Raw genomic sequence first — 16,500 nt, 5'->3', positions numbered from 1 at the left:
CCATTTTATTTGTGCCAAATTGATAAGTACGTATTATGATACATTTATTACACCAATGCCGTCATATGGTTTGAATGGAAGCACGAAAACTACACCTAAAATGTACGTTGTGAAAGAATAACCTCAGGTCTAGCAGAGTGTACAAAATCAAAGTTTACATACCAACGTTAAAACTGGTGGAAAAAATGTAACCTCAATTTAACTTATATAAGTCGGATTCCAACGTTGGTACAACCTAAATTTGATTCCCCAAATTAGTGCAAAAGAGGGTTGAAACGACGTAGCGAAAACGTTGGATACCAACGTTAAGTGTGTTTATCTTAACGTCGGGCGGACGTCAAAATGCTGCTTGGGCATGTATATATAGGGTATTAGGTAATAATAAGCGGACCACTTCTCGTGGACAGGAAGAGCGAATTAAACTGAATCAAATTAAACGTCTTTTGTCGTACTGTAAGTTTCTCAATAATTAATAAGAAATTAATTAATAAAGATAAGAGAATTAATCAGTGTGCATTCACACGATTTGCCGAGAAGGAGCAGCCCAACGTTTACGTTACTATGTGCATAGCGAAATATTATGAGAGAGGAGTGCTTTATAAACAATAATGACAATGAGTGTCACTTATGTATAGTTAATAACTTTTGTAAACATTAGCGTTCCTCCCAATGTCTTGTCGCGGCCTAATAGCAACGTAAACATTTGACTGCTCCTTCTCGTCAAATTGCACAAACGCATCTTGATTCGCGTATCTTTATTAATTATTTTATTATTAATTATTGAAATACTTACAAAACAGTAAGACTTTTTGATTCAGTTTTACCCGCTCTAGCTACCCATTACGAGCAGTGATCCGCTTAATTATTACTTGACACCCTGTATGTATACACACATATAAGATACCTGATACCACATGGTATTTCCGAGGAAATGATTCAATAAACAAACTTGTATTAGGCAGTGTATTACTGTTTATTACACTATTTATTATATTTTTATTTAATTTTGTAAAGATTAAACTTGTATAAACAAACTTAACCTCTAACTACCGGCCAAATATGACATGTGAGCAATAGAGCAGACCAGCGCGCGCGATAACATCGTGCATGCCGCGCGATATCCAATGAACGTGCAGCGATGAATAGAAAAGCTATACGTTCTGCCGAAGCCCATAGAGGCAACTAGAATCTCACTAAAATTCCCCATGTGGATGCATGTCATTGGTTAATCGATTTCCTCTGTAACTCAGTCGATAGCCAATAAGAGAACATATAAATGTAATATATCGTTTTTTGCTTTTTTATTAACACAACGATTAATGATAATTATACGCTATAAACCCTGCTTGATCAATAAGAAACTTATATACGGAAGCACATATTAAAGTATGTTGTAGTTATCGAGAACTAAGGTAACAAAGATTCGGCCTTCGTGAAACGCATACTCCCTTGTCTTCGCCAACCGAAGGTTGGCAGCAGTCGGGAGAAAAATATTCTTTTACGAATAAATACACACTTACTATGTTTACGCGAGCGTTACTTTTCTAGTAACTTGCGATAATTTCTTCACGTAACCGGGGTTCTGTAGTAACTTACGATAATTTACTCCATGTAATCGAGTGAATTATTGTGAGTTATTACAGAAGTAATGCTCGCGTAAACGTAGTTGTCGATTGCTGTGTTTACAGCAAGATGCACTGGTATCTTTTAAGTGTAGAAAGGTGTAGGGGTGGGTGCAATCTCTAGGCTCCCGACGCGTATCTTTTCGGGAAACCGATTTCACGATACACTCGCGATACTAGCGCTATCAAATGTGAATGTCTGATTGGTAGCCTCCGAATTTTAAACGCGAAATTCGCGCTTCTTACTTCGCTTCCAGAACAGATTATTATTGCAAACTCTGAGAGAATGTCCCTCGTAATAAAATATTTGGTTGCCCTGAAAAGGGCAGATTTGTTATTTTTGGAAGAGATACTTTAATTACAGAAAATGTTCGAAGTGGCCACCGTTCATCCCGATACATGCTCTCATGCGTCTTAATAGGTTTGTCGGAATCTTCTCTATAATGTTGTCTTCGATAGCCCAATTAGCATTGTGGAGTTTGTCATTTAATTCTTTTACGTTCTCGGGAAGCTTTTTGTAAATGGTTTTTTTTGCAGTATCCCCACAAAAAAATCTAATGGATTGAGGTCCGGGAATCTTGCGGGCCAACATATTGGGCCATATGTAGACCAGCACCATCTTGTTAAAATACAATTCTTCCTCTCTCCACCAATAGCATCTCTTCTAAAAACTCTGGCATATTGTCTGCCAAAAATTCCGCGTACGATGCGTCATTTAAAATTTCAGGCAGGATAACTGGGCCTAGGATTTTCGCGCCCATTATATCAGCCCACACATTTAATTTTCATCGGACTTGAAAATTTCTGACTCGAGTGACTCGAGTAACTCGAGGATTCTCGTCGCTCCACACATGCATATTGTGCGAGTTGAAAACTCCTCGTGTAAATAGCGATTCATCGCTGAATATTATGTGCGTGTGCGTGTGCGTGTGCGTGTGCGTGTGCGTGTGCGTGTGCGTGAGCGTGTGCGTGTGCGTGTGTGTGTGTGTGTGTGTGTGTGTGAGCGCCAATTTTTTTACAAGAAAAATTTATTTATATAATTTTAATTAAATATTTTTATTTTGTACTGTGTTACTTCTTTAATTATTTGTGATTAAAATGATTCTTTGTAATATTACAATTTTGTTAAAGAAAATTAAAGCTACTACCATTTGGGTTGGAATAGGAAGATCCTTGAATGGGAAAGATATTAATATGTACACTTGAGTTTTATTTTTAAGTAGTTGCACAACAATTATTTTTTAAAGCAATATATATATATATATTTTCTTTGTAATTGGTACAATTTAAAGATTTTATATCTTTTTTTAAATACATGTCACTTGGGCTGAGTTAGGTAACACAAATTTGTGATTAATAATTTTATTAAGGAGAAATTGAAGGTACTACCACTTAGGTTGGATTTTTGGATTTATACATATCACTTGTTGAGTTAGGTAACGTAATTTTGTGATATAATTTTGTTAAGGAGAAATAAAGCAACCATTTAAGTTTTGAATGTACAAAATACATTGCGCGTGTACTTGGCGTTTTTTTTTACTTTTTTGAAAAAAAGTAATTTTGTACTGATATAACGCATTTTGTAGTGTTAAGCAGGGATCGGCAAAAAAGTTTTTATTTTTTTTTTTTAATTTTTTACGAAATTAGCAATAACAACAAATTAAATTTTTATTAAATTAGCAAATTAGTAGGTGACAAAAATTACTAATTATACATAAAAATTAATAATATTTAGGTAAAAGTTACAGATTACTTAAAGAATTGGTAATTTGTCAGAGAAAAATTTCTAGTTCGTGAAAGTTAGTATTTAGGTGAAAATGAATTAATATCTTTTGCAAATTGGTAATTAGTAGAAATAAATTTTTTATTAATTAGTCAAGGAAAAGAGCAATTTTTTATTATTAAAATAATTAATAGTTTGTCAAAAATTAATTACTACTTATTTAAAAATTAATAATTAGTCGAAAATAATTATTAATTTTTTCAATAATAAATAAATAGCTCAGGAAAATTACTTATTTTAAAAATTATTTAATTGGTTGAATATATAAATAATTTAATTATGGCAGTTAAAAGTGGTTTAAAAAATAATTAGGGGAGACCGGCAAACTCGACACCGGGGCAAACTTGACACTAAGCTTTTTGCCAATTTAAGTCTATCGTAGAAACTTGCCTTTCCTACTGTAAATGCGTCTTTATGTGCCAGTATTATTAACTGAATTTGGTGACATTCTGAGTTATGGTGTAATTTTCAGCGCGACATAAGCGTTTTTGATGGTGGAAAGTAATTTTTTTGATCTTTCGAAAATTTCTATTCTTTCATCGAGTTTTACTCTTGCAAACCTATATGTAAGTGATTTTGATGGGAAATTTAATGCTCTATACGAATCCGACAATAGTTTTTCCATATTTTTAAAATTGTCATGTTTTTGGAGTGACAAAAGTGAAAAACGAGGTTCCGGGCAAAGTCGACACCATGCCGTTTTATCGGCTCCCAATAACAAATGATGCTTGTCATGCAGCCATATTAGTACAGGAAAATTAAACAAAAAAATTTCAAATTTGCGGAATAATTCGCATGTAGCTGAATTTTTTCATGAACCTTTATTTCGTCGTTAAAAACTATATGTGAAAAGTCCCCATCGATGTGACCTCTGTTAAAAATTTTACAGAGGGTCAAAGGTAAAGAAAAACAGTTTTTGGCGAATATCTTTTTATTCATTAGTCCTACGGGAAAAATAGTTATTACAAAATTTGTAGCTTATAAAATTCTCTACAAAAAATGCTTTATAAGTTTTTTTTGTACAAGCAATACTTTTCACGTAATAAATTTTGCAAGATATATGCTGCGCGGTAAATTTACGGAGCGCGCTGATAGACGTCAAATAAATTGAAACGTTGCACGCGCGCACAAAAAATGTCATATCTTTTTAACGAATTATCGTACAGAAATGATTAAAGAATCGTTGAAAAGCAGAAACTTTCAGTTTTTAATGCAATTTGGTTCGTTATTCTACGATAATTTTTGAAAATTCTACGATGGTTTAAACAAATTGTTACATGCATTTTTTGTCTTTTTTCATAAAATCAGCCACAAGTAGGTTCCAAATTGTTAAAAAAAAAACGCCAGCAGGATATTACAGTATATACTTCATACTTTGACCCTACCAGAAGAAAAACATTACGAAAATTTTTTGTTTTAAAATCAAGCTATTGACATTTCCAGAAATTTTTAAAATTCTTGATGAAACATTAAAATTAAAATCGTCATAACTTGGCGAAAAATTGCGCTAGAAAAATTAAAAAAAAAGCAATCAAAAGCTTGAAATGTCTACTTTTAGGTCCTACATTGCAATATTTCTCATTTTTTTGAATTTTTATTTATTTATGTAAATATGCGAGTTGTCGCAAAAAATCCTGTTTAAACAAAGGACTATATATTTACTTATAGTAGTTTTGTATAAAAATTTACGTTTCTCCGAGATAGTGCCGCCGAGTGTAGTGCTGCTCAACAGCCTTTGTATTGGGTGTATTATCAAGTGCAAACATGGCTCGGGAACGATCTCAGTCCTGAAAACTGGGGATGGATATGGAGGAATAATATATTGGAGCCGATTTCATCTTTGCTACCACCTGCTCCGGAAACTCTGTTAAACTCTATTTTTTGCAATTGGTAAAAAAATTGCGGATTTAACTGTAGCTGCAGGAAAATGGGTTTAAAATGTTCAGCAGTGTGTGGACATTGCCATGGCCAGTCTTGCCTCAACGCAGCACCTGATGCAATCGAAGAATGCTATATCGATAGCTACGAAGACAAACCTACAGATTTCTTGGCGGAAGCCATGGAAATTGAAGATGTTGACGCGGAAGTTATGGATCTCGACCCAATGGAGGGAATTGAAGAAGAAACAGAGACTTTTTTAATAGCAAAATTTGTTGTTTGGTTTTAGTTTTATTTAGTTTAAATTTGGTTCAAATATCCCGCCTGTACACGCGAGCGTGCTTTCAGCACTATATGTAAAAAACAAAAATTGTGAGAAAGGAAGATGGCGACAAATACAGCGATCGAGTAAGACGTACTTTGGTGCTTCCGTAATTGTATCAAGTGAAACCCAGCATATCCACATCCCTCTTAACATTGTGGTCTTTCGAGCCGGATGTGGAGGGCAATCGAGCCACGAGGACGCTCGAAAAGGCAGTCAAGTCTAAGACAGACCAGGGAAAAGCAGCCGAACGTTCGTGCCTTTGCAACAGAGGCATCGAGGCATCGCCATTAGCATCGATACGACATCGAAGCAATCCGATATCCGTGAAGCGGTATCGCGTGAAGCCGATAACTATTAAGGTGGAATGGGTGGCCAGCATTGTGAAACCGGTGGCTAGCATCGTGAAACCGGTGGTCAACATTTGTGAATCCGGTAGTCGGCATTGTGTGAAACAGCCATTTCGTCATTGGCGCCATCAAAAACCAGTGAGAGCAATCAGGGTCGTGCGAGAACGACCATACAGAGAATCGGCAGCAGCGCCAATCAGAGCCCAGCCAGGACGGGCGAGTAACATTGCGCAAGACTAACCGTAACGCCAATCAGGATCCAGCGAGGAGTCACGTGGACACGCAGGTATCGAGTCAACGCCGGGCAGCAGCGCGGCAGACAGGCAGCGGTTAAAACAGTCGTCGTACATAACCACAAGATTTTGAGTCAACGCCGGGCAGCAGCGCGGCAGACAGGCAGCGGTTAAAACAGTCGTTGTACATAACCACAAGTAAGAGAGTGAGCATCCTTGTCCATTTATCCTTTTATCCTTCAATCGTGGTGCGTTTCTATTTGCAATAAATAACGATAATGAAAGGTCTCAACAGATCTCGCGGTGCTGTAAAAGGTAAATTCACGTCGTTTAAAAATTATATTACAAAAACCATTGCAACATATCCTGACACGAGTGTTCCGTTAGATGAAATGACACAATCGGAGATTCGCGAGCGTATCAGTCGCATACGAGAGGCATATAGTAGATACGACGAGGTACAAACAGCTATTGACGAGCTGACAAATGACGAGCAAGAAACGATAGGTTATCGCGAGCGAGTAGAAGAAGAGTATTTTTATACGTTAAGTCAGGCCGAGTCCTTACTCACGCGGGGTATAACAAACGATGTGAATATTTCGCGTCCGAGTGCTGCAACGGAGGAGGCTCATTCGTCGCGAACACAACCTGTGCCTGTACAAGCAACAAATAATAACGGTGCGGCACATTTTCCTCCGGACCTTGCGCGATATTCAAATCAAAACATTATATATAAGAATGCAGATATTAGATTGCCAACAATCGAATTACCAAAATTCAGTGGTGATACTGCAGAATGGCTTAGTTTTCGAGATACATTTGAATCGTTAATAAGTAAAAATGAGAATATTGATCATATACAGAAATTTCATTATTTGAAAGCATCTCTGGAGGGTAGTGCGGCGCAAATAATCAAATCGTTAGAGTTTACAGCCATGAACTATACCGTTGCGTGGTACACGATATGTGATTGATAGGTTCAATAATAAAAGATTACTTACGCATAATCACATCAAATCGCTTTTTAGTATCAATAATATGAAAGAGGAATCGTCGAGTCAAATTCACGAAATCCTCGATACTCTTAATAAGCATTTGCGCGCATTAAATGCCTTAGATCAAGCTACAGAAAGTTGGGATGCATTATTAATATATTTGATATCAACTAAATTAGACAATGTCATCTCCCGAGCTTGGGAGAAGGAGCGTGCAGGAAATGACGTTCCCACTTTGCAGGAATTTTAAGCATTCTTGAATTCTCGTGCAGATTTATTGGAGGCTTTAGAACTAAAGGACAAGAGTGTGCACAAGCCAAAACAAGCAGAGCGTTCTAAAGTAAAATCGTTTCTCGTTCAAGGTCAAAAGTGTATAGTATGCAAGGAGACGCATAAATTATCAAATTGTACGAAATTTCTCGAGATGTCTTCTCAAAAAAGAGCAGAATGTGTAAGAGGTGCTAAGTTATGCTTCAACTGTATAAGGCCCGGACATTACCTGAAAGATTGCAAGGCAGGTTCGTGTAAACAATGTTCAGGTAAGCATAACACATTATTGCACTTTGACAAACCTTTAACAGTGCAAACAAATTCAACGGAAGAAACGAAGAATTCTTCTATTTTGTGTTTGCATAATCAATGTAGCTCACACTGTGTTTTACTAGCCACAGCCCTAATATTAATAACGGATAGTCAAGGGAAAAAACATAATGTTCGTGCGATATTGGATCCAGGTTCTCAGTCGAGTCTCATCACCACTAAGTTATGCCAAGACTTAAAACTACAGACATCACGAATTCATATGAGCATTGATGCGATAAATGGATTGTCATCCGAAATAAAGCATAAGTGCAAGGCTGAGCTGTCAACACACCACAACAGTTACGAATTTCGTATTGAATGTTTGGTTATTCCAGAAATCACGGGACAACTACCAGCTCAGCGCATCAATTCCGAAAGGCGAGATACCTTCTAACATCAAGTTGGCGGATCCATCATTCAACACTCCAGGCAAGGTGAACATTTTGATCGGAGCAGATTGCTTCTGGAACCTCTTATGTGTAGGGTAGTTAACTATTGGCCAGAATCAGATCACATTCCAAAAAACTAAATTAGGTTGGGTAGCAGTGGGCCCTTTAAAGGGCATTTATTCTAATTTAGTTCGATGTAATCTAAGCAGGTCAGATGATATCGATAAGCAGCTCATGAAGTTTTGGGAAATTGAAGAGGTCGGACATAACAAGATACTATCCAATGAAGAAAAAGAGTGTGAGGACCATTTTTAAAAAACGGTCTATCGTAATCAAGATGGTAGATTTGTAGTGACTATGCCTTTCAGGAAAGATCCTCGTGAATTAGGTGAATCAAAGACAATGGCTCTCAGACGATTATTTAGACTCGAGAGAAGATTGCAAAGGGATCCTATCCTTAAAGAGCGATATGTAGCATTCCTTCAAGAATACGAAAGATTAGGGCACATGCACAGAGTATCCGAGGAAACAACACCCGAAGTCTCGTATTATTTACCTCATCATTGTGTCATCAAGACTGACAGCACAACTGGAGTACGTGTGGTTTTCGACGCATTGGCACCAACGGACAATGGCATCTCACTGAATGATTTGCAGATGATGGGCCCTACGCTACAGCAGGATCTATTTTCGATACTCATCAGATTCAGAATTTTTTTTTACATCCTATCTGCAGATATAGAGAAGATGTATCGACAGGTGTTAATAAATCCAAAGCAACGTGCACTTCTAAGGATATCATGACGTCTATCTAACAAAGATTCCCTACAAATTTTCGAGTTAGACACGGTCACTTATGGAACGATTGCAGCGGCATTTTTAGTGATAAAATGCTTAATGGAACTAGCAGACGAAATCGAGGAAACACTACCAGAAATAGCAAGAATCATTTGTGAGGACTTTTACGTCGACGGTTTATTAACAGGAACCAAAACCATTGAAGAAGCTATAAGCATAAGACACAAGATCTCCAGCGTACTACCAGCAGCAGGTTTTCAGTTAAGAAAATGGACATTTAACGAGCCTGCAATAATTCAGGAGGTTCCGGCGAAGGATCAGAATTTGAATAGTATTGACTTTCAGAAGGATGGCGATAAATACAGCGATCGAGTAAGACGTACTTTGGTGCTTCCGTAATTCTATTAAGTGAAACCCAGCATATCCACATTCCTCTTAACATTTGTGAATTTTTACATTTGCAAAAGAATGTTTACCATGGAAATTGATTTGTTTTATTTCTCTTAGAAAAACAGTGGATTAAGCCTAATGGTGACACCACGTTAAAAAAACGCGCTTAGCACTGTACCTCCGAAGTGGTGTGGAAAACAGTGCATTATCTCGGAGAAACGTAAATTTTTATACAAAACTACTATAAGTAAATATATAGTCCTTTGTTTAAACAAGATTTTTTCGCCAACTCGTGACAACTCGCATATTTACACAAATAAATAAAAATGCAAGAAAATGAGGAATATTGCAATGTAGGACCTAAAAGTAGACATTTCAAGCTTTTGATTGCTTTTTTTTAAATTTTTTTAGCGCAATTTTTTGCCAAGTTATGACGATTTTAATTTTAACGTTTCATAGAAAATTTTAAAAACTGAAAATGTCAATAGCTTGATTTTAAAGCAAAAAATTTTTGTAATTTTTTTTTGGTAGGGTCAAAGTATAAAGTATATACTGTAATATGTTGCTGGCGTTTTTTTTTTTTTTAACAATTTAGAACCTACTTGTGGCTGATTTTATGAAAAAAGGCAAAAAATGCATGTAACAATTTGTTTAAACTATCGTAGAATTTTCAAAAATTATCATAGAATAACGAACCAAATTGCATTAAAAAGCCGAAAGTTTCTGCTTTTCAACGATTCTTTGATCATTTTTGTGCGATGATTTGTTCAAAAGTTATGACATTTTTTGTGCGCGTGTGCGACGCTTTAATTTATTTGACGTCTGTCAGCGCGCTCCGCAAATTTACCGCGCAACGTATATTTTGCAAAATTTATTACGTGAAAAGTATTGCTTGTACAAAAAAAATTTATAGAACATTTTTTGTAGAGAATTTTATAAGCTACAAATTTTGTAATTGTTTGGAAAATCGGTCTGGATCGGTGAAATAAGGTGTTCACTCACTTTGCTACAGCTTTCTTCTCTTGAACTAATATATTTATCGAGTTATACATAATTACCTCCATGATTCACATGGATACAAGTGTACTAGTGCTCAGCTGTGTATCGTCCAACCTTAAGGCTTTTCTGGCTCGATACGTACCGCTTCCGTTTCGCACCACACAGCGCTCCCCGGTCGCGCGGCACGCACTCACACACTCTCGCGCATACAGCGCCGCACATCAGCTGATCACGTGTAGCGGAGAAATTACTCATATTCCAACACACCTCCTTAATTTATACGCTACACAGTCTTATATACTCGCAATACCTTTTATTTCATAATACAAAGTCTGATTCAAATTAAAATTAACGTTTTTAAATTTCAACAAACTTAAATTCAAATATTTCTTAATAAATTTCTAACTTTATCAAACTTAACTCTACCTAGAGCTTTTGTCAAAGTATCTGCCAGATTTGACTCTGAATCTACTTTCAAGATTTCTATAACACCTTGCTCATAACTCTCGTTAACAAAATGATGATGTACTTCGATATATTTTGAATTTTTAGTTAAGTTTCCAAATTTTGCTATCGCAATTACACCTGAGTTATCCTCAAATATTTTGATCGGTTTTTCAATTTTTACTTTAAAATCAATCAATAAATTTTTTACTACTTTAATCTCACTTACAAGTTCAGACAACGCCACATATTCAGCGGCGGTGGAGGATTTCGTTACACTGCCCTGTTTTCGGGATTTCCAATGTATCACGTTTCCACATAATCTAATAACATAGCCTGTTGTCGACTTACGATCTAACTTATCGCCTGCCCAGTCAGCATCCACAAAACAGTCTAGAATTTCTGCATTTAAATCTCTTCTATAAGTTAATTTCAAGTCTTTTGTCAAATACAAATATTTCAATATTCTTAAGGGGACTAGGCAAGGTTAAAATTTTGAAAAAATCGATTTTCGGTTTTTTGCATATTCCGATACTGTGATTCTTTAGAAATATCTTCCCGTTTGTTTTTTTAAAAAATTCGCAAAATTGAGGTCAGGAGAGCGTAAAACGTAATGTGGCGCGCGGCCGGCCGAACACAGATATTCGCGCGGTTGGTCCCGACCAAACGGTCTGAGCATTATTCTAATTTCTAACGTTCTCTATGCAATATGTAGAATTAAGTTTTAATTTGTAACGACGCATTAAAGACGACCTAATAATAAAGTCGAAACGTTTCTGTTTCTAATAATTGTATATATTGCGGTTGACACAAAGAATAATAAACACGCACATCTAGCTCGGCTTACATGCTCTATTCTGTTTATTATTTTGTTTTTAATTTTTACCTCGTTTAAAGTTTATACATAATCGACTCCCAGAGAGGTTGTGCTAATGTATTGAAAGTTTGTCGTATTACAATCGCTTTATTACAAAAATGTCTTCGTCAGAGAGCGGAAAAAAGAAATCGGCGCCGTATGTCCGTCCAGGGCGACCGCGTAAAAAACGCTTCCAAGGCAATCAGATAGTGAATAAAAATTACGAGAAATTGGACGATAATCCGGGGCCATTCACTGCGTCGAAGAGGAAATTTTTGAACCGCGTGAGTACGACCGTTCTAACATAAATATTGTACCGAAACTTTGAATGCAATTTTCTCGAAACTACATTTTTTGATGATTTTACCACGATATCTCGAGAACCGATAGAGATATCAACTTGAAATTTATACAGGAATTGTAAAACACTATGACGCATGAATTATACCTAAAATCAGATTGAAAAAAAATATTGCATCAATTTTATAATAACAAATAACTCGAATTTTTACAAATTTTTTGTTTTTTTGGACGCCATTTTGTTAATTTTATTTTTATTTTTAATTTTTTAGGTATAATCGATAGAGAGAAGCCTAAGGAGAAGAAATATTCTTAGAATTTGCCAAAATCTTTATCTGTTCGACTGGAATCGTGGTAAAACCGTGGATTCGACAGTTTTCCTTATTACATTGGGACGCCGATATTATTGATCTGGGAACGACTTTCTATAGATTTTTTTATTTTATAATGTTATAATTAATACCGTAAACAATAAAAAAGTTTTATATTCATTCGCGGCCTTGTTATAAACCATTAAACACGAGCTAATTTTTGCATTTTCAACCTTGCCTAGTCCCCTTAATGCATATTTATAATGCGTCTCATCATAACTATTTTGAAATCTACTGTGATAGTTTACACTATAACTTATCTCGGGTCTCGTGCCTGTACTTATATACAGCAACGCTCCGATTATATTTCTATATTTTATATTCTCGGGTACTGAGAGAGAGAGAGAGAGAGAGAGAGAGAGAGAGAGAGAGAGAGAGAGAGAGAGAGAGAGAGAGAGAGAGAGACTGCGCGGGTTCAACGCTCAAATTTTGCTCCATTGGAGTTTGGTACAATTTTGCATGTTCTAAATTATACTTAACTGCTAGTGACTCGATATATTCACTTTGGTCTAGTGTCATCTCACCATTCTTTTGATCATATTTTATTCTTATGCCTAAATATTTTTCTACTTTTCCTAAATCTTTCATGGAAAATCTTTTTGACAAACCCTTTTTTATTTCATCAATTCTGTTCTTATTTTTCCCACAAATCAAGAGATCATCAACAAATAATATTATAAAGATTGTTCCATCCTCACTAATATACAAGCAATAATCATTTTCGCTTCTCTTAAAACCTAAACTTTGGATATGCTCATCAAAACACTCATACCATTGTCTCGGGCTCTCTCTCAAACCATATAACGCTTTGATTAATTTGCACACTTTACTTGACCCATCTTCAAATCCGGGTGGTTGCTTTACATAAACTTCCGATTTCACGTTCCCATTCAAAAATGCAGTTTCAACATCCATTTGTTCAATATACATTCCGACCTGACAACAATATGCAAGCAATAATTTCAACGTTTGTACTTTCGCTACTGGCGAATATAAATCTTTTAAAATTTTGTCTTGTTGAAATCCGCGAACAACTAATCTCGCTTTTTTACTCTCATCGGATTTGTTCGTAAATACCCATTTTAACTCTAATGCTTTTACACCCCCTGGTTTTTCAACAAGAATCCAAGTCTTATTTTTATTTAAGCAAAACATCTCTCTATTCATTGCTTCTAGTCACAGTTTACTTTCATCGCTATTTACCGCTTCAGCGTACGTTAATGGATTTTTCGCACTTACTACATGAACATATGCAATTTTTGTTGCAATTGGATTTCCGTATCTCTCGGGTTTTTTCCTATCCCGCTTTGATCGTCTCGATTCATCATCTAAATAGTCTAAATCATCACTTCGATCCGAATTGTTACTTAGCTTTCTAGTATCTCTCTGATTATTAACATTAAGCCGATTGTTATTAATAATTTCTCTCTGAACCTTTTCTTCCTCGAAATTTTCTATTTCGTTATTTTCAAAATTTTCATTAAATTTATTCTCGGACTCACTATCATTTATCTCTGGATCACTAAAACCTACTAGATTTTCTTCATTTTCAACAATTTCTACATTTCGTGTTTTTATAATTTTATTATCAACCAGAATTCTATATCTATTTCTTTCATAACCTACTAAAATTCCTACATCTGCTTTTCGATCCCATTTTGAATCTCTCTTAACCTCGGGAACTCGGGCAAAAACTTTGCTTCCATACACCTTTAAATTTTTAATATTCGGTTTTTCATTGAGTAAAATCTCAAATGGCGTTTTGCTTTTAATAGTATTTGTAATAGTTCTATTTCTTAAATACGCGGCTGTTTTAATAACTTCTGGCCAATACTTTCTCGGCAAATTTGACTCTTGTAAAAGACATCGTGCGGAATTCATTATAGATCGGTTGTACCGCTCTGCTGTTCCGTTCAGCTGATGCGTGTACGGTGGACAAGTATCTCGAATTATCCCTTTTTCATGTAAAATTTTATTCATATCATTATTAATAAATTCGCGCCCGTTATCACATCTCAGTTTCTTAATCTTTTTACCAGTAAGATTTTCAACTAAATTCATAAAATTTTCAAAACTTTTAGTCACTTTATTTTTATTTTTAATTGGATAAATTACTGCGCACTTACTGTAATCATCTATGAATGTTACAAAATATTTGGATCCGTCATAGCCCGTCGTGGTATGCGGTCCATTTACATCGGTGTGAACTATTTCTAAAATCTCTTGCGCTCTGTATCTATTATTCTCAAATTTTAGGTTGTGCATTTTATTTTGCAAACATGTTCCGCATTTTAAATGAATTTGTTCTAGATTCTCGGGCATTCCATCAACTAATTTTTCTTTGCACATTTTGTTCAAGTACTGGAAATTTACGTGACCTAACAATCTATGAAATTTTTCCTTTTGTGTCATTTGCTCAATATTTCCTAAATATGAATCGGATTTACTACTGTAACTCTGGATCTTATACAGTCCATTATTTTTCACTGCTATTCCTATTAATTTTCCACTTTTATTATAAATTTTTGCATTACTACCAACAGATACTATTTTATTCCTATCAGTGACTTTTGCAAAGCTAATTAAATTCTTGTTCATTTCTCTGACATAGTAGACATTAATCAAATTAATTTTCATTTATTTTCCATTAATTTCAAAGTATGTAGTAACATTTCCTACTTTCGTACCATCTAGAGTCCTACCATCACCTACTTTTACTTTAATTGGATTTTTCAAAACAAAAAATTCATCAAAAAACTTATCATTATTTATAATGTGATTTGAACATCCGCTGTCCAAGATCCATTCAATGTCGCATTTTTCGCTCGCGTAAGCCGCGGTCTCGGGTTTGTTCCCGGACTCGTGTGCACGTGCGCGCTTACACTCTACCTGCGCCAGGAAGGTTGCCGAAGAGTCGTTGTCTCTCTCAGAGTAGTGGCCCGCTGCTCCGCCGCGCTGCTGCCAACTCCCTCTCCTGCCGCCTCGACCGCCCCCCCTCGCAGGGCCTCTGGTCTGCTGGTACGGCTGCTGCTGCTGCTTGTGCGCACCTCCTTGCGCTGGCGCCTCTCCATGGTTGCCGCCATGGTTGCCACCTCTGCCGCTTCCGTTTCTGGCTTGCCACGTGTTTCGGCAATCTTTTTTGTAATGGCCGAATTTTCCACAATTATGACATGCTTCATTCCTTTTTTCGGTGTTGAATGCACTATGCTTCCCTTTTCCATGGTCGCTTCGACTTGACTCCCACATGGATATTTTACTTTTCAGGAACTTACATGTCCTCTCGTGCTCTGGTTGTGAATCAATTTTGTCGGCAAAATGGAACATTGATTCGGGCAATGTTTTCAGTAAATAGTCTAATTTTTCTCTTTCATTTATATTAGCACCTGCACTTTTTAACTCATTGATCAACTTTTCAAATTCGCAAAAAAATGCGCTCGCATTGTCAAAATCACGCAGACTCAGTCTGTTCAATTTGCTTCGTACATTAAGCTGCAGGGCTGTAGATTCTCGTAGATACAGCTGATCAAATTTCTTCAATATTGCTTAGGCCGTAGTTTCGCCTCGCACAAATTCAAGTTGGTCGTCGGTGACACTGCAATAAATGATGTTTCTTGCTCTGAGATCTTTCTTCTTCCACTCAGCTTCTTCTTCATTTATTCTATCACGTGTCGCTGGTTCGAGACACTCTTTGTACTCCAGAAATAATAAAATTCTGTGTTTCCAAATGCTGTAGTTACTCCCACTAAATCTTGGGATCTTGAATTCGTCATTTGACGCCATTTTGATTTCTTCTTGTTCAATTTTAATTTCGACTCTGGACCTCTCTGAATCTTCGATCTCGTGCTTCAGTATACAGATTTTCTCAATCTCTTTTCTGAACAATTTCTTTAAATATTTTCTTAACTTTTTCAGTTTCTCTTCTGATTCTCTTCCTCCGTGTGTTCTTTCTCACTTGATTCAATTTCACTTTCATTCGGTTTCTTTTTTCCGAAAAATTTGAACGCACGTGTTAGCATAACCTTTTTCACTCGCAACCACGCTCTGCTACCATGTTTGGAGAATCGGTCTGGATCGGTGAAATAAGGTGTTCACTCACTTTGCTACAGCTTTCTTCTCTTGAACTAATATATTTATCGAGTTATACATAATTACCTCCATGATTCACATGGATACAAGTGTACTAGTGCT

General features: G+C 36.1%; 3 protein-coding genes across 7 annotated transcripts in view; all 3 read left to right on the top strand.

Annotated features, from left to right (window-relative positions):
* Positions 1-6,381: 6,381 nt before the first annotated feature.
* LOC143895382 (uncharacterized) lies at positions 6,382-11,100 on the top strand. Its single transcript, XM_077402453.1, has 5 exons — positions 6,382-6,503; positions 7,546-7,722; positions 7,849-8,199; positions 8,364-8,452; positions 8,523-11,100. The coding sequence occupies exons 1-3, from the start codon at positions 6,467-6,469 to the stop codon at positions 8,157-8,159; spliced, it is 525 nt and encodes a 174-aa protein (XP_077258579.1). The 5' UTR covers positions 6,382-6,466; the 3' UTR covers positions 8,160-8,199; positions 8,364-8,452; positions 8,523-11,100.
* LOC143895378 (uncharacterized) lies at positions 8,512-8,958 on the top strand. Its single transcript, XM_077402444.1, has one exon. It carries the CDS (start codon positions 8,512-8,514, stop codon positions 8,956-8,958), a length of 447 nt encoding a protein of 148 aa, XP_077258570.1.
* An 82-nt stretch (positions 11,101-11,182) lies between the features above and the next one.
* Positions 11,183-16,500, top strand: part of LOC143895381 (FAD synthase) — a 133,013-nt gene continuing 127,695 nt past the window's right edge. For 2 of the 5 annotated variants that reach the window (XR_013256312.1, XM_077402452.1), the window contains exon 1: positions 11,183-11,925. Coding sequence is in view for 4 of the 5 variants with exons in the window: in XM_077402452.1 (XP_077258578.1) it covers positions 11,761-11,925 (165 nt within the window). In the remaining variant the exon portion in view is untranslated. The remainder of the gene's footprint in view (positions 11,926-16,500) is intronic. The other 3 variants (XM_077402450.1, XM_077402451.1, XM_077402449.1) reach the window with 2 other exon arrangements.

Source organism: Temnothorax americanus, unplaced genomic scaffold (assembly GCF_048541705.1).
Source record: "Temnothorax americanus isolate GAGA-0224 unplaced genomic scaffold, ASM4854170v1 Scaffold156, whole genome shotgun sequence".
Taxonomy (NCBI): domain Eukaryota; kingdom Metazoa; phylum Arthropoda; class Insecta; order Hymenoptera; family Formicidae; genus Temnothorax; species Temnothorax americanus.
This window is presented reverse-complemented; position numbering and strand designations above follow the sequence as displayed.